At 48.0% G+C, this 19,289-nt stretch overlaps 1 protein-coding gene across 4 annotated transcripts in view; it reads right to left on the minus strand.

The window, feature by feature from the left end:
* The window catches only part of LOC134342940 (CUGBP Elav-like family member 3), a 106,467-nt gene extending 95,695 nt beyond the window's left edge, over nucleotides 1–10,772 (minus strand). For all 4 annotated transcript variants that reach the window (XR_010017140.1, XR_010017139.1, XM_063041650.1 and 1 more), the window contains exon 1: nucleotides 10,468–10,772. Coding sequence is in view for 2 of the 4 variants with exons in the window: in XM_063041650.1 (XP_062897720.1) it covers nucleotides 10,468–10,612 (145 nt within the window). In the remaining 2 variants the exon portion in view is untranslated. The remainder of the gene's footprint in view (nucleotides 1–10,467) is intronic.
* Between the last annotated feature and the right edge of the window lie 8,517 nt (nucleotides 10,773–19,289).

Here is a 19,289-nt window from a genome sequence, read left to right on the forward strand (position 1 = left end):
GCTTTGGGCATATCATGGGAAGAAGCAGCTTTCTGGAAAAAGATACCACGCTTGGCAAGGTGGAAGGACAGCGGAAGAGAGAATCAGATGGATGGACACAACAAGGACAGCTATGAACACAACGTTATCAACAATGAACCACCTTTGTGAGGATTGAAACTCATTTAGGGGAATCATCCATAGAGTCACCATGAGTCAACATTGACTCGATGGTATTTAACAACGCTGGGGAAAAAGACTGTGACCATTCATATAACCGATGTCCCTTGTGATTTTGTAAACTTCCATAAGGTCACCCCTCTGCTTCCTTTGCTCCAGGGAAAACAGTCCCAGCCTATCCAGAGCAACACAACCAAAGTGCTGGAGGAACTCAGCAGGTCAGGCAGCATCTATGGAAAGGAATAAACAGTTAACATTTCAGGCCGAACCCCATCATCAGAACTAGGAAGGAAGGGGGAAGGTGCCAGAATAAGAAGCTGGAGGTGGGCGAGGAAGGAGGACAAGCTGAAAGGTGATAGTTGAAACCAGGAGGCTGGAAAAGCTAAGGGGCTGGAGAAGGAGTCTGATAAGAGAGGAGAGTGGACCATGGGAGAAAGGGAGGGAGGAGGGGCAGCAGGGGGAAGTGATAGGAAAGTGAGGAGAAGAGGCCAAATTGGGGAATTGAAGAAGAGAGGAGTGGGGAAAGATGACCATAAGTTGGGAGAAATTGATGCTCATGCCATCAGGTTGGAGGATGCCTAGCTTATCCAGTTCGCAAGTATGGTTTCACCAGTGTCTTGTCCATCTGTAACACGATATCCCAATTTTTGTACTCATTGCTGCATCCATTGAAGGCAAGCACACCAAAAACACCTTCATCAGCACCTTGTCTACCTGCATCACCACTGTCAGCAATCAATGTACTCATACCCCAGGTCTCCATTCCACAACACTTCCCAGCACCACGAGAAGTGTCACTAACTGATTTAATTCCCCAAAATGCATCACTTCACACTTAGCCGAGTTAAATTCCATCTGCCATTCCTTGTCCACTTTCCCAATTTACCTAGATCCCGCTTCAATCTTAAACAACCTTCTTCACAGTCCACCACATCATCAATCGGCAAACATTAATTTTGCCATCTAATAAAGGCATTATCAAAGGGAAAAGGTGGGTTACTGGCACCTAAAAACCAGCATTGGGCTGATGTGGCTCATCAGCTGTGGTTGGCAGCTCATCTAGAAGGAAAACTCCGATCTCAAACCTCCACTGCCTTGCAGTTATACCCACTCATGGGGAAAGCTTAAGGAGTAAAACCCAAGGAAACATCTGGAGTTTGAGTCCCTGTGATGAGTTCAGCAGTGACTGGCAACTCCTGCAATGCCACTGGTGCCAAACTGCATTGATTTCTGCTGTTCCTTTGGATTCATCAGCTGTGTGGAGCGGAGGAGACTGTTGCATGGGCAACAGCTTACTATCTACATCATACTGCCCTGGCTTTTGTATATGTAGACAGCTAGGATGCAACATTAATTATGCCACCTATATTCTCATTGAAACTGCTTACCTTTATGACAAATGACAGGGAAGGCAGCCCAAATCCCTTTGGTACATCACTTGCCACAGGCCTCCAATTTTACAAACCCCCTACTAGAAGCTTCTGCCTCCTTCCACCATGGCAACTCCAGTCAACAATCTCACCCCAGATCTCACAGCCCTCTGTCCCTTCCACCATGGCAACTCCAGTCAACAATCTCACCCCAGATCCCACATCCCTCTGTCCCCATCCACCACAGCAACTCCAGTCAACAATCTCACCCCAGATCTCACAGCCCTCTGTCCCTTCCACCATGGCAACTCCAGTCAACAATCTCACCCCAGATCCCACATCCCTCTGTCCCCATCCACCACAGCAACTCCAGTCAACAAACTCACCCTGGGTCCCAGAACCCTCTGTCCCTTCCACCACAGCAATTCAAATCAACAAACTCACCCCAGAACCCACATCCCTCTGTCCCTTCCACCATAGCAACTCCAGTCAACAAACTCACCGCAGATCCCACACAATCTCACCTTTCACACTGGTCTGCCAACAAGTGAACTCATCAAGCCCTTGCGAAAGTACATGTGGACAATGCCTACCACCCTGTCCTTAGTTCTTCATAAAACTCAATTAGACGTGAAATGTTTTTCTCATGCACAATCTACCCCCCTCCCTTATTGGTCAGACTGTACTTGGAGAATTGTGAACAGTTTTGGGCCCCTTGTCTAAGAAAGGTGATGCTGGCATTGGAGATGGGCCAGAAGAGGTTCACGCAAATGATCCCAGGAATGAAACGGTTAACATAGAAGACACCTGCTGGAATTTAGAAGACTTAGGGGGCATCACATTGAAACATATTGCATATTGAAAGGTCTAGACAGAATGGATGTGCAGAAGATGTTTTGAATAGTGGGGCAGTCTAGGACCAGAGGCACAGCCTTAGAATACAAGGATGCCCATTGAGAACAGAGATGAGGAGAAATTGCTTTAGTAGGAGGATGTTGGGTCTGTGGAATTCATTGCCACAGACGGCTGTGGCGATTAATAGGTTCTTGATTAGTGAGAGTCTCAAAGGTTAGGGAGAGAAGACAGGAGAAGGAGGTTGAGAGGGATCATTCATCAGCCATGATGGAGTGGTGGAGAAAACTCAATGGGCTGAATGGGGTAATTCTGTTCGTACGTTTTATGGTCTTTAGTGAAGGCAGGTACAAAGTATCCACTTGATCCCATGTCCTCCACACTGGGTCTGCCACTTGCCTTATTGACAGTACTGCGTGTACGATGGTGTTGACTGCTGATCTGTAGTCAATAAACAGCAGCCTGACGTAGGTATAGGTATAGCTATTGTCCAGGTGACCCAAGACACAGTGAAGAGGCACTGAGACTGCATCTGCCTTTAGACCTACTGTGGCAATGAGGAAGTTTCTGTGGGCCCAGGTCCTTGCTTAGGCAAGACTTCATTCTGGCCACGACCAACCTCTCAAAGCATTTCACCGCAGAAGATGATACATCACTGTCTGGTGTCACAGCACAGGGTTGCAAAAAGCTGCAGAAAGTTGCAAAACTCAGCCAGCTCCATCATGGGCACTCGTCCCCCCAGCATCCATACCACCAGTCTCTCCCGCATCCAGATCACCTTCAAAAGGCAATGTATCATGAAGGCAGCATCCATCATATAGAACCCTATCACCCAGGACATGCCCTCTTCTCATTGCTACCATTAAGGAGGACATAGGAAGAGAAAATTCTTTAGCCAGAGAGTGGTGAATTTGTGGAATTCATTGCCACAGGCAGCTGTGGAGGCCAAGTCTTCATGCATATTCAAGGTTGATAGATTCTTGATTGGTCAGGACATGAAGGGATACGGGGAGAAGACAGGAGACTGGGGCTGAGATGAAAATTGGATCAATCATGATGAAATGCCAGAGCAGACTTGATGGGCCAAATGGCCTACTTCTGCTCCTATATTTTATGATCTTACGGTCTTATGGTATTGGAGCCTGAAGACACACACTCAATGATTCAGGAACAGCTTCTCCTCTCTGCCGTCAGAATTTTGAATGGACAATGAACCCCATGTATACTACCTCATTATATTTTTCTCTGTTTTTGCATTACTTACTTAACTTAATTATTTTATATATTTCTTTTTGCAATGTTTAGTTATTTATCATTATGTTTTGCTGTTGCTGCAACACAACAAATTTCATGACATTTTTTGTATATTAAACCTGATTCTCATTCTCTAATACCACTTCTGTTAGTGCCTTCCTCAGAGACCTACAAATCATGTCAATGTTTACCTGCATCTTACCAGCCAGAGCGATTCCTATCAACTCTCTTCCTAATTTCCTTCAGAATTTCACTCCTGCACTTTGCAACTCCACTGTGTTTTCTGTGATGTCCAAGAGCTGGGGAGAGAAGTGGACTCTGGGGAATGGAGGTGTAGATTCTTGGGGAGGGGGGAGATAGAGATATGAATTTGCATCATGGGGTTGGGGCAGACAAGCATGGCTTTGAGGGGGAAGGAGGTGAAGATTTGTGATGGTGGGGGATGGATGTGTGGATTCAGGAAGTGAGGTGGCTGTGAATTCAAATGGCAGAGGAAAGAAGACATGAATTCAGAGGGAGAGAGTGAATTGAGAATTCAGAGGGATGAGGGGATGAGGATTCAGAGAGAGAGAGAGAGTGAAATGAGGATTCAAAGGGAGAGCGTGTGAATGAGGATTCAGAGGGAGAAAGGAAGGGGTGGATTCAGAAGAAAAGAAGAAGGTGAGGATTCAAAGGAAGGGAGGGAAGCAAGGATTCAGAGGGAGAGAGGGAGGTGAAGATTCAGAGGGAGATAAGGATTCAGTGGGAGAGAGGGGAAACAAGAATTCAGAAGGGGGCAGAGGGGGAATTCAGAGGGAGAGAGGGAGATGAGGATTCAGTGGGAGAGTGAAATGAGGATCGGGGAGAGAGTGAAGGGAAGATCAGAGGGAGAGAGTGAAGTGAGGATTTAGAGAGGGCAAATAAGGATTCAGACAGAGAGAGAGTGGTGGATTCAGAAGGAAAGACGGAGGTGAGGATTCAGAAGAAAGAAGTGAGGATTCAGAGGGAGAGAAGAAAGAGGGAGAAAAGCAAGGATTCAGAGGGAGAGATGGAGGTGAGGATTCAGAGGGAGAGAAGAAAGAGGGAGAAAAGCAAGGATTCAGAGGGAGAGATGGAGGTGAGGATACAGAGGGAGAGAGGGATGATGGTTTCAGAAGGAGGAGGTGAATATTCATACAAATGGAGAGAAGAAAGCAGAGATTCAGTGCAGAGGGGGCGCCTGGATCCAGAGGTGAAGTTGAGGATAGGGAAGGGAGGAGGAATGCAATGTGATAGATGGACTTGCTGGGGCAGAAGTTATGAATCTGAAGGCAGGTGATGGATTCATATTAATAGTTAACGGAGATTTTGGATTGTGAGAAGATGGACTGAGGGGAGGATAGGCCAAAGTGACCTGGCCTAAGTGTGGTTGCAGACCATCAAACTGTCTGTCATCACTGGGTCAGTGTGCGGACCATGGGAGGTCATTGTGTGACTGGGTCAATCTGCAGACCACAGGAGGTCCCTGTGTGACTGGGTGAATCTGCAGACCACAGGAGGTCCCTGTGTGACAGGGTCAATCTGCAGACTGGAGGTTGTCCCTGTGTGACTGAGTCAGTGTGCAGACCGCAGGAAGTCATTGTGTGACTGGGTCAATGTGCAGACCACAGGAGGTCTCTGTGTGACTGGGTCAATGTGCAGACCACAGGAGGTCCCTGTGTGACTGGGTCACTCTGCAGACCACAGGAGGTGCCTGTGTGACTGGGTCAATCTGCAGAACACCAGAGGTCCCTACAGGCACTGGGTTCATGTCCAGACCACAGGAGGTCCCTGTGTGACTAGAAATGTGTATGGGAACATGGGAGGCCCCGTCACCACTGGGTCAGTGTGCAGACCATGGAAAGTCTCTGTTGCCACTCAGACCACAAGAGATCCCTATATGACTGGGTCAGGATGCTGAACACAGGAGGTTTTGTAGGTACTGGGTCTGCGTGTGGACCACAGGAGGTCCTTGTGTCACTCGTAAGGTGTACAGACTATAGGAGACCCTTATCACCACTGTGTCAGTATGCAGACCACGGGAGGTTCCTGTGTGACCAGGTAAACAGGCAGACCACAGGAGGTCTCTGTCACCACTGGGTCAGTGTGTGGACCACCGGAGGTCCCTACAGGCACTGGGTTCACTTGCAGACCACAGGAAGTCCCTGTGTCACTAGTAAAGTGTACGGAACATAGGAGGCCCCTGTGACCACCAGGTCTGTGTACAGACCGTGGGAGGTCCCTACAAGCACTGGGTCAGTGTGCAGATCATGGGAGGCTCCTACAGGCACTAGGTCAGTGTGCGGATCATAGGAAGTTCCTCTGTGACCAGGTAAACATGCGGATCGCAGGAGGTCTCTGTTGCCACTAGGTCAGTGCGCAGACCACAAGAGGTCCCCACGTCACTAGTAAAGTGTACGGACCATGGGAGGCCCCTATCACTACTAGGTCTGTGTACAGATCATAGAAGGTCCCTATGTTACTAAATCAGTGTACGGACCACGGGAGGTCTCTGTAGCCACTGTGTCAGTGTGTGGACCACAGAAAGTTTTTGTCCGCACTGGGTCAGTCTGCAGAGCACCGGGAGGTCCATGTTGCGTTCAGTTAGGGTGCCCGTGGGAGGTCCTTGTGTAACTGGGTGAGTGTGCAGACCACGGGAGGTCCCTGTAGGACTGGATCGATCTGCAGACCATGAGAGATCCCTGTTACTGCTGGGGCAGTGTGTGGAGCATGGGTCGTCCCTTTCACCATTGGGTCAGTGCACAGACCATGGGAGGTCCCCGTACCACTTTATCAGTGAGCAGACCATGGGAGGTTCCTGTAGCCACTGGTTCGGTGTGAAGACCACAGGAAGTCTCTTTCACCACTGGGTCAGTGTGCAGACCACGAGAGCTCTCCGTATGACTGGGTCAGTGCATGGTCTACGGGAAGCCCCTGTGTGACGGTCAGTGTGTGGACCACAGGAGGACTCTGTGCCACTAGATGAGTGTACGGGCCATGGTTGGTCCCTGTTGTCACTGGTTTGGTGTGCAGAGCATGAGAGATCGCCACATGATTCGGTCAGTGTGCGGACCACAGGAGGTCATTGTGTGACTCGGTCAGTGTGCGGACCACAGGAGGTCATTGTGTGACTCGGTCAGTGTGTGGACCACGGGAGGTCATTGTGTGACTCGGTCAGTGTGTGGACCACGGGAGGTCCCCGTATGACTGGGTCAGTGTGTGGACCACGGGAGGTTTCTGTCACCTCTGGGTCAGAGTGCAGATTATGGGAGGCTCATGCCACCACTGGGTGAGTGTACAGACCATGGGAGGTCCCGGTGAGACTTGATCAGTGTACAGACCACAAGAGGTCCCTGTCACCACTTCTTTTTAGTCACATTTGTCTTATTAGAGATTATTTTTATTCTAACTTCATTTTAAACTCAGCAACAACCAAATGTAAAGTTCAATTATTTTCAAAGCTTTCTTTGTGGTCATACAGAGGAGATAGATAGTGACTCTGTTCTAAATGACTCCATCTCAATGATAATGCTTTTGTTCAAACTGAAGTCCATAATAACCACATGTTCCAACTTTTGTCTCTGTATCCAAAATTATGTACACCTTAGGATGCCCTCGAACTCCACCACCACCATCACATGAAACCACTCTGTCTGTTACTTCAGTTATTGGTTCCTCAGCAACTAAGTCAATAGCAAAAATTTCATTTACTTCTTTTTGTCAACCAATAAATCTGACTCTCCTATAATCATCCTTTTCATAAACCTGTCCAGTGTGTGTTACTTGCTCCACCGCCTGCAAGACTGTGGCTGGGGAGCTGCCAATATGAGCAGTCAGTGTGCGGACCATGGTAAGGTCTCTATCAGTACTGGGTCAGTGGGAAGAGCACAGGCTGTCCCTGTCACATTAGATCAGGGTGCAGACCATGTGGGAGGTCCCTGAGTGATGGGATCAGTGTGCAGACCATAGGGGTCCCTTTCACCACTGGGACAGTGTGCGGACACAGGAGGCCCCTGTGTCACTGGGTCAGTATGCAGACCAGAGGAGGTCCCTGTCTCCAGTGTGTCAGTGTGCGGACCATGGGAGGTTTCCTGTTTGACCTGGTCGATGTGCAGACCTGACAGACCCCTGTCGACACTGGGTCAGAGTGCAGACCACAGGATGTTCCTGTGTGACTGGTCAGTGTGTGGGCCATGGGAGGTCTCTGTCACCATTATGTCAGTGTGTGGATCATGGGAGGTTCCTGTCACCACTGGGTCAGTACGCAGTCGATAGGATTTCTCTGTAGACACTGGGCCAGTGTGCGGTCTACGGGAAGTTCCTGTCACCACTGTATCAGTGTGTGGACCTCAGGAGGCCTCTGTATTACTATATCAGTGTACAGACTACAGGAGGTTCCTGCAGGCACTGGGCCAGTATGAGGATCACAGGAGGTTCCTGGGTAATCAGGTCAACTTTCAGACCATGGGAGCTCCCTGCATGACTGGGTTAATGTGAGCATCATGGGTGTTCCCTGTCACTACTGGGTCAGTGTGCGGCCTGCAGTAGCTTCCTGTGTGACTGGGTCAACGTACGGACCATGGGAAGCCTCAGTCCCCATGTTGTCTAGGTTACACAGGAACCTCCCATAGTCCGCACATTGATCTGGTGGTAACATGGATCTCCTGTGGTCCACACATCGATCTGGTCACAAAGGAACCTGCTATGGTCTGCACACTGACCTACTGGTGACAGGGACCTCTCGTGGTCTGCACACTGACCCAGTGACTACAGGGATCCCGTGGTCCATGCGTTGCCCTGGTCACACAAGAACCTCCAATGGTCCACACACTGATCTGGTGGTGATAGGGACCTCTCATGGTCTGCACACTGCCCCGGTGGTGACAGGGGCTCCGGTGGTCTGCACATTGACACCTGAGGCCTCTGCCACCACTGGGTCAGTGTGGGGACTATGGGAGGTTCTTTTTCCCACTGGGACAGCGTATGGACTATGGGAGAGCCTTGTGCGACTGGGTCAGTGTGCGGACACGGGAAGCCCTTGTCTCTGCTGGAGCAGTGTATGGACTGCGGGAGGTTCCTGTCACCAGTGGGCCAGTGTACAGACTATTGAAGGTCCCCCGTGTAGCCGTGTCAGTGTGCAGACCGTAGAAGATCCCTGTTGCCACTGGGTCAGCGTATGGACCAAGGGATGACTATACACTGTATAACTGGGTCAGTGTATGGACAACGGGAGGTCTCTGTATGACTGGGGCAGTGTACGACCATGAGAGGTTCCTATGTGACTGGGTCAATATGCCCACCATGGGAGATCCCTTGTATGACTGGGTCAGTGTCCAGACCACGGGAGAACCTTGTTGTCATTGGGTCAGTGTGTGGACAACTGGAGTTCACTGCCATCCCTGGGTTAGTGTACGGACCACGGAAAGTCCCTGTGTGACTGGGTCAGTGTGCAGACCATGGGAGTTCCCCGTGTGACTGGGTCAGTGTGCAGACCATGGGAGTTCCCTATGTGCCTGGCGTGGTCCGAAGTTGATTTTTGATCATTTCAGTTATGTGTCAGGTTTGACAAAGTCCAATCAGCGACTTTGTACTCTTTGCAGCTTTAGTGACACAAGGCATTTATTAGGTCAAGGAGGGAAGGGTGGGGATTGGGGGAGGGGAATGGTCGTGCTCCTCGAAACCTTGTAAATCCAGAGTAACCCAATCCTCCTCACACATTAGTCTAATACACTCCCTTTGAAGGCTTGTGAATATCACTGTTATATCGTCCAATTAATATCTGAAAGCACTGCATGAATTGCCTAATTTATGTGCAGTAAAAGGAACCTTCCTCTGTTTCAACCCGCTTAACTGTTGGCCCATCCCGCTCTCTTTCGCTCTGCTGAAACACGGTTCCCCCAGCTGGGCCTAAGCTGACCCTGGATACCTTGCCTCTTCCCCTCGCCTCCTGTTTAATCTGCCTCTCAATACCCTCCCCACCCTGTAGAGGCTGTAAATGCGTGATCCTCTGAAGCTGATTACACCCAGTGGACTCAGAAAGGAAAACCATTCCTCTCAGGAATATGAAGCATATAATGGGGAAGTGTCCTGGCCGTGTCCTTCTCTCTCATTGTGCTGTCTATTGTCTTGGTATAATTTACCAACGTTGCAGATTTTTAACTCAGCAGCGATGTAACTCTATATTTGATCAAACTCGCTCGTTCTTCACCCCCCCCCCACTATGTGTACTCTTACGATTTCAGAGTACAGGGGAGATAGAGGAGCCAACGACACGACTGTCACAAATATATTGGTTCCAGTTCTCGCTTGTTTTAAAGTCTCATCTATTGTGTTCTCGTGTTTTGATTTAATAAGGATATTTTGTGCCCATGCACTAAATATTTGTTCCTGCTCTTGCTTTTATTTTTTTTTAAAGCCTAATCCATTGCGTTTATTGTTTCATAAAGATATTTTATGCCAATGCACTAGCAGCGTGCCTGATGTGTTGGCTTTAGTTGATTAACCATACACATTTGGGGGAGTCTTGTTCCCAGCCAGCCGAATCACCCACAGGCGTCCCATCCCTTTGTTCCCAGTCTCCTTCCTCCAGCCCTCTCTCCCAATCCTGAACCACATTCTCTCAGCTCCCCCAACACTGGATCATTTGTTCTCTTTGTCTATTTCTTGCTTTTAAAATATAAAGTGATTGCTCTCTTTAGTGTCGGCTTCTCTTTGTAAGGGAAAACATTACCCCTCTCCACCAGATCTGCAGTTTAAAAATAGGGTTACATGGCAATAATAAGCAGTTGCACCTGCTCTCTCTGCGTGGACATTGTTGTTGATGCTCTCCGCTCACCTTTGTGCATCCCGGTGTATCTGTCTTTCAGCACCGTAAGCTCATAAATTTTCCCAAACTCCTCGAATAAAGGCTTCAGGTCTTTCTCTTCGAGGTTCCTGGGAATCTGCCCGATGAAGAGTTTAATCGCGTCCTGGTCCTTCATTCGGATGAAAGGAGTGCTGGCCAGTGGGAAGGTGGATTTGGCAACGGCGCTGGGAGCGTGGCTATTGATCGGGTTACTGGTCGCGCCGGCGGTGCAGTTATTGGTGGCTTTGATGGGCAGGTCTTTGCTGATCGTGGCAGAGCTCGGAGTCTGGATGAAGTCCCTTCTCTCGTCTGCGGCCATTTCAACATTAGACCCGGATACCGGCGTGCGAGGGAGGGGAGAGAAAGAGAGAAAAAAACACTGACATCACCCGTAACCCTTTCATCACCAAGAGCGACAGCTAGAAACAGAACACTCCCACCTTCTCATACTCACCGCGTTTATTTCTAAAGCGACTTTAGGGCAAGTCAATTTCCGGGAACGTCAATTAAAATGTTTCAATCTTAACACAGCGGTTTCAGAGTGCATTAACTCCAATCCTCCCCAATACAAGCGGGACAACGTCAAAGGAAAGCATTGAAATCTAATGCAACATGTTCAAAAGTTTTACAGAATGCAATATCTAGCAATTTTGATTTGTACTTTGGCTGGGTATCTAGCAGGATGAGACATAAAGGCAGGGGGTAGTGCCGCTCAAAGCTCCAGCGACCCCGGGTGCTGGCTGTGTGGAGTTTGCACGCTCTCCCAGTGACTTCCGCATCCCGAAAGATACTGAGCTTGTAGATTGACTGGACCGGGGTGTGTGGAGTTCGATTGTTCTGAGGACTTGCATGGATTAGATGGGCCGGATCGATAGGAGAAGGTCTGCGCGCAATTGAGGGAGGAGATTCGGGCACAGAAGGGGTTAAGCGGGGTCGGAAGAGCGGTGGAGCGGAAGATCAGACTCTAAGCCTTCAGAGCGCTGACACCTGAGGCACACTGCCGCCCGGCTCCGAGCCAGCTGCACGGATTTCGCTCTGAGGCGGCATCTGGCATTAAAAAAAAATTCTAATTGTATTTTACCGTTAATTCTTTCCGCACGCAATCATTGTCAAAACAGTACGCCACTCCGCTGTAATAAATGCATTATTACAATTTACAGGACCTGGTTGCTGTGTTACATTACACACGTGCCCGAAACATTATCAAACTCTGTTAATAAGTACCTACTTAACCAATGCACCATAATGAAGAGGGACCACCAGACTCAAAAACAGTTCCTTCCCCCAAGCCGCCAGGCTGATCAACACCTCCACCCATTAATTTATCATTTCCTGCCAGTCACCTTATGTACAGTCACTTTATGTACGTGTAATCAACGTATGTATATGACCATAAGACAAAGGAGCAGAATTAGGCCATTCGGCCCATCGAGTCTGCTCCTTCATTCCATCATGGCTGTTTTATTATCCCTCTCAACCCCATTCTCTTGCCTTCTCTCCGAAACATTTTGCGCCCTGAATAGCCAAGAACCCATCAACCTCCGTTTTAAATATACCAAATGACTTGGCCTCCACAGCCGTGTGTGACCATGAATTCCACAGATTCACTTCCTTCTGGCTAAAGAAATTCCTCCTCACCGCTGTTCTAAACGGGCGTCCCTCGACAATAGGGTCCTTACAGACTCTTAGATAGGTAGATGGAGCTTAGCAAAATAGGGGGCTATGCGATTGGGAAATTCTAGGCAGCTGCTAAAATAGGTTACATGGTCGGCACAACAGTGTGGCAGAAGGGCCTGTAATGCGTGCTTAGATTTCTATGTTTCTATATTTCTTCTAAGGCTATGCCCTCTGGTCCTAGACGGTCTCACCGTTAGTCGGGGTAGACCACAAATGTTGCATCCTAGCTGTTTTGATACGCAAACCAGGGCAGTACGATATGGAGAGCAAGCTGTTGCCCATGTAGACAAGTTTGGCACCAGCGACGCCACAGGAGTTGCCAGTCAGCGTTGAACTCAACGTAGGGACTCCAGCCCCGGATTTTCCCCCTGGGTTTACTCCCGAAGCTCTTCCCGTGAGTGGGTGTAGCCGCAAGGCAGCGGAAATTTGAGGTCAGAGTCTTCCTTCTCCTAGATGAGCTGACAACCCACGGCTGACAAGCCCCATATGTCCGAAGCGACTGGTTTCAAGCCGCCAGTATCCCGCTTTTGCCCCTTCTCCTGGCAGTAGAAACGGTTCCGCCGGCTTAGTAGCTAAGCCACCGGTGAAGGCCAGGGGCTGTTAGAGGCTATTTGAGGCGTACGCCATTGGGAGCATTTAATAGGTAGTGGGAGCTTATCCCCTTCACCGCCTCCACTATTGGAAACATATGAGCCAATCTTATGTAGTTATATTTATTGTTTTTATGCTAAATCACATCCAGAGTAACAACCACTTCGTTCTCCTTTACACTTGTGTTTTGAAGATTGACAATAAACAATCTTGAAGCAGAATATTAATAGAGTATAGAAATAGGTCCATAATGGCCCCCTTCCAACTCCCTGCACCTAACATTGTTTATGTTACATTCCATATCTTATTGCACGTTAATGCTTACAAGCCTGTACTGTTACCGGACCGTGTGAGTTCATTGTGGTTAGAGATGGAGAGGGGCCGGAGCGCGGGCGGGACCTGTGCCAACACATGTATTCGCAATTCATTCTCACCTGTCCCATAAGTACAGTGACAGAAAGTCTCTGTAAGCTTCACTTTGCAACTGCACCTGTCTGCAGGCGGCGGTGTTGCACTACCACCCCACCCCTTCTCTCCGGGTTGACACAGCAATGAAAGCGAGCCCTGGATTCCAGTAGCTCCATCTACGTCCCTGAATGCCGCGGAGTCGAGGAAGCGCCATCCCTGTATCAGGCAGTCTAGCTTGAGCTGGGCGTCTCTCACCAACCAGCGTCTCTCAGACTGCAGAGAGCCAGTGCAGAAAACATTACTGAACCCTGTGAGAATTTTAAAATTCTGCAACACACAGGCAGACAAAATGCAGCAAGAACCCAGCAGGCCAGGAAGCATCCGAGGAGAAAAATAAACAGTCTTGAAGAATCTCATGAATCTTGCCTGAAACGTTGGCTGTTTATTCCTCTCCAGAGATGCTGTCTGACTGGCTGAGTTCCTCCAACAATTTGCGTGTGTGGCTCTGGATTTTTAGCATCTGCAGAATCTCGTGTTTGGATTTGTACGAGTGGAATTGTTAGGTCCATCCAAGAGAGCCGATCTCTTATGTTTAATGTGTCATCCAAAAGGTTATCAGTCCTGATGCGGGATCTTGAACTGACACATTGATTACCCCTCTGCTTCCACAGATCTGACCCGCTGGGTTCCTTCAGCAGTCTGTTTATTTTTGCTCCAGGTTCAAGCATCTGCAGTTTCTTCTGTATCCATCTAAAAGATATGCTTTCCAGGAGTGAAGTACAACCTCCACGCTACCCATCTGGGAGTGTGCTGCTCTCCCCCAGTGCTGGGTGGAAGAGGGCATTAATGTTAGGTTGCCTGTCCTTCCCCTGAATTTGTAGGATTTAGTGGGTGGATTTAGTTCCAGTGCCTTGAGGTGCCTGCTGTGTTGGTTGGCCATCATGACAAGAGACCTGTGCAGGAGAACTTTTAAAGTGGACAAGCCATTGCACCTGGTCAGTTCCACTCTCGTGACCTCTGAAGTCAGGGCTTTGTGGTACGAACAAGCATCACAACTGGGATTTTCCTTGGTAGCAGTGGATGACCATAACTTGCCATGTCCTTCACTCTCCATCAAGCATTGAGCACTGCCTTTCTGTCCATTGGATCTCACTGTTGATCTCAACTGCCCAGTCTGCCAGAGCTGACTTCACAGGTATGACCCTATCTCACCAGGGTATGAGGCAGTTTGCTATTCTAACCTGGTTTAGCCTGCCTGTTGAGGCGTTGTTGTGGGCACATGGCCAAGTGGTTAAGGCATTCGACTAGCGATCTGAAGGTCGTGAGTTCGAACCCCAGCCGAGGCAGCATGTTGGCTCCTTGAGCAAGGCACTTAATCACACAGTGCTCTGCGACAACACTGGTGCCAAGCTGTATCGGCCCTTGCCCTTCCCTTGGACAACATCGGTGTCGTGGAGAGGGGAGACTTGCAGCATGGGCAACTGCCGGCCTTCCATACAACCTTGCCCAGGCCTGCGCCCTGGAGAGTGAAGACTTTCCAGGTGCAGATCCATGGTCTTGCAAGACTAACGGATGCCTTAAATAAATGAGGCATTGTAATGGTGTGTGCATGCAAAGAGCTACTTGGAGCCACAGGTGAGAGCTCTGGTTGGGACCAAAGATGAGTGAGCTGCCCCAGAACATATACAACAAGCCCCTTCATCAGAGGTATGATTCCTCCCTGGTAGTCAGGTTTACAGGGCAGGATCCCTGCTGATGGTAGACCATGTATTTTCTGCCATGTTTGAGTTCCTATGTCTTCAGTTGACCAAGGCCGTATTGTAGATGATGTCAAACACGTATAAAATTTTGAGTTCCGTTATGGTAAGAGATTGACAGGCAGATAGAAGTAGTCCAAGAAACCACATTATCTCTTCAAAATCCACACATCTCTGTTCAGACTGTTAGAAGGAGCAATCATGATGACATTGAGAACCTCAAAGTGCAGTGAAGGAAGCTCACAAGCCACCCTACCTCTAACAGTTCTAAACACTGCAGGGATGGACATCTTTGAGCACTCGAAGTACTGGAGGAACTCAGCAGGTCAGGCAGCATCTATGGAGTGGAATAAACAGTCAATGTTTTGGACCAAGGCCTTTTATCAGGACTGGAAAGGAAAGGGGTGGGGTAAGCCTCTGACAATTACCAGAAAAGCCATACCGTGCTTTCTTTTCACAGCTGCCATCAGGAAGAAGGTACAGAAGCTTCAGGACCTATACCACCAGGTTCAGGAACAGTTATCGTAAACACAAAATAATCTGCAGATGCTGGGGTCAAAGCAACACTCACAACACGCTGGAGGAACTCAGCAGGTCGGGCAGCATCCGTGGAAAAGATCAGTCGACGCTTCGGTCCTGACAAAGGGTTCCGGCCCGAAACGTCGACCGATCTTTTCCACTGATGCTGCCCGATCTGCTGAGTTACTCCAGTGTGCTGTGAGTGTTGCTCAGGAACAGTTATTACCCCTCAACGATCAAGCTGTTGAACCAAAGTGGATAACTTCACTTGCCCTGTCACTGAACTGTTCCCACAACTTAGGCTCACTTTCAAGGACTCTTCATAACATGTTCTCGATATTTGTTGCTTGTTTGCTTGTTTGTTTGTTTATTTATTTACCCTTTCTTTTTGCATGTGCACACTAGTTGTCCACCCTGTTTTGTACAGTCTTTCATTGATTCTATTATGGTCATTGAGAATGCCTGCAAGGAAATGAATCAGGATTGTATATGGTGACATATATATATCTCTCGCGTAATAAATTTCCTTTGAACTTTGTTCCCTCACAATTGTACCTCTGATAGAACATATTAATTAAATGTTAAAACAATACCTACAGAAATATTAGGCACATTGCTGCAAGATACACTGCATTTCACGTAATGTACTATGCAGGCTAAATGTAATGTTGATTATACAGTACATTGTTATTACACTCCGTGGTCAATTTATTCAGTACATTTGCACACCTCCTCACTAATGCAAGTATCTAACCAGCTAATCATGTTGCAGCAACTCAACACAAAAGCATGCAGACATGGTCAAGAGGTTCAGTTGTTGTTCAGATCAAACATCAAAATGGGGAAGAAATGTAGGATGATTGTTAGTGCCAGATGGGGATGGTTTGAGTATCTCAGAGACTCTGGGATTTTCATGCACAGTTCTCTCATTTACAGAGAATGGCATGAAGAACAAGCAGCTCTGTTGTGAAAGTGCTTTGTGAATGAGGGAGGTCAGAGGAGAATGGCCAGACTGGTTCAAGCTGACAGGAAGGCGACAGTAACTTGAATAACCACAGATTACAACAGTGGTGTGCAGAAGAGCATCTCTGAACGTACAACGCATCACAGTCTGAAGATGGATGGGCTACAGCAGCAGAAAAAGACCACACCAGGTTCCACTCCTGTGGTCAATTTATTAGGTGCACTCCTGTACCTAATAAACAGGCCATGAGTGTATATCTAATGTTATTAGTTATATCTACAATGTAGTGCATATAATATTAGTTATCATTGATGATACTTAATTTGGGAAATAATATTTAAATATTTAATAGTCTGCATTATTACTTATGTTAATGTACAATAGAATATGTATTACACAACATCTGTCAATATCTATGACAAAGTATAAAAGCACAGCAAGATAGATAACTGTGGTAAACATGCATTAGCTAGATAATTAGAACATATACCATGATCGTAAAATGTATCTACAAATGTATATGACAGCAATAACTTTTGGGCAAAATGCATTTTGTAGTATTATAATTGTAAGTATGCATGGTGGTGTACTGAGTGACTAGTCAGTAGGCATCTCCAGTAAGGCACGTTTTCTCTCTCTCTCTCCCTCTCTCTTATTACCCTCTGCTCCCACTCACTCTCTGGATCCATGCTTGTTCTACTACAACCTGCTATTTGATCTCTCGCTATCTTTTTCCAGCTTTTATTACTGACTGAGCCAAGGCAGCAGCTCTTGTGCCTTGTGTCTCCAGGGCTCCTCTGTTATCAGTAACACCAATTCTTCTAGCTACTGATATTCGGGCTATTGATTTCTGCCCCCTTTATCCTGTGCTGTTACCTGCCCCTGTCCATTGAGTTGTGGTTCTGAGTCCTCAGTCTTCACTGAGGTGGCATGTTTGATCTCACCAGCCCCTCCCAAGACAGAAGGGCAACAGATCCACTTGTTTCTCATCTTTCACCCCATCAGCCCCTGCATCCAATGCACCTTCCTCCTGCTCCAACATGATCCAACTTCCCCTCCTCCTTGCCCTTTCCCCTTTCTGGTTTGTTTAGGGACCGCCGTCCTTGTGACTCTCTTGTCATCTCATCCATCCTCACCCACTTCCCCCAGTCAAAGAGCAATTGATCTACTGGTTCCTCACCTTTCACCCCGTTAGCCTCTGCATTCAACACTCCTTCCTCCTCCATCCACCAGCTCCAACGTGATCCCACCACCAGTCACATCTTCTCCTCCACCCCCATCTGGTTTGTGCGGGCCCACTCTCTTTCTGACTCCCCGATCATCTCATCTATCCCCACCTCCTGGCATTTTCCTCTACAACCATAGGAGGTGTAACCCCTGCCTCTCTATCCCCTCTCTCACCAGCATCCAAGGACCTAAATAGCCCTTGCAGGTGAGGCGGAGGTGCATATATATCTTCTACGGCATGGCCGACTGCTTCCAGTTCAGTGCTCGAGATGTGGCCTTCCCTGCGTTGGTGAGACCGAGCATAGACTGGGCAACTGCTTTATGGAGCTTTTGCAGTGGTCATTCTGAGCTTCTGGTTGCTAATCATTTTAATTCCCTTTGCCTGTGTGTCTTCCGCCTTCTCTGTGGCCAGGGTGAGGACAAGTGAGAATTAGGAAAACAACATCTGATATTATCACTTGGGGCTTGTAACCCAATGGAGTGGACATTTAACTTTCAGTTTGGTATCGGTTTATTATAAGATGCAGTGAAAAGTTTGTCTTGCATCCTGTTCATACAGATCAAATCATTACACAGTGCTTTGAGATAGAACAAGGTAAAACAACTACAATGCCGAATAAAGTGTAAAAGCTACTGGAAAAAAGTGCGGTGCTGGTGTATGATAATGAGGTAGATTGTGAGCCCAAGAGAGTTCGATAACCCATACTCCTGGTGTTCCACACATACTCGTCTGTGCCCCTTTGTATACCACTCCCATCTCCTCCCCATCTGGTTCCACCAATCACCTTCTAGCCTCTATTCAAACCTCTCTTCACTGCCTCATACTGCTATATACTCAAAGACACTGGGATAGAGGAATATGGCCAAAATGTAGGCAAATGAGACTAGCTTAGATGAGCAACACACACAAAATCCTGTATGAACAGCAGGTTAACTATAAGACCATAAGACATAGGAGCCAAATTAGGCCATTCGGCCCATTGAGTCTGCTCCTTCATTCCATCATGGCTGATTTATTATCCCTCTCAACCCCATTCTCCTGCCTTCTCTCCGAAATATTCTGCGCCCTGAATAATCAAGAACCTATCAACCTCTGCTCTAAAAACACCCAGTGACTTGGCCTCCACAGCCAAGTGTGGCAATGAATTCCACAGATTTACTACCTTCAGTGAAAGAAATTCCCCCTTAACTCTGTTCTAAATCGGCGAGCATTTATGGAGGAGAATAAACAGTTGCTGTTTCAGGCCAAGACCCTTCATTGAGACTGGAAAGAAAAGGGGAAGATGCTAGAATAAGAAAGTTGGTGGTGGTGGGGCGGGGGGGTGGGGGTGGTTTAGGAAGAAGGTGGAGACTGGACCGTGGGAGAAAGGGAAGGAGGAAGAGCTCCAGGGGGATAATAAGAGGTGAGGCCAGAGTGGGGAAATGAAGAGGAAAAGGGGAGGGAGGGAAAGATTATCATAAATTAGAGAAATCGAGGTTCATACCATCAGTTTGGAGATTACTTAGACGGAACATGAGGTGTTGCTCCCCTAACCTGGGAGTGACCTCATCATGGCAGAAGAGGAGGCCATGGGAGAATGGGAATGGGGAATTAAAATGGTTAGGTGGATATCTGGGTTGACATGGATGAGTTGGGCCAAAGCGCTTGTTTCCATGCTCTATTACCTTAA

The sequence above is a fragment of the Mobula hypostoma genome, chromosome 2 (assembly GCF_963921235.1).
Source record: "Mobula hypostoma chromosome 2, sMobHyp1.1, whole genome shotgun sequence".
Taxonomy (NCBI): domain Eukaryota; kingdom Metazoa; phylum Chordata; class Chondrichthyes; order Myliobatiformes; family Myliobatidae; genus Mobula; species Mobula hypostoma.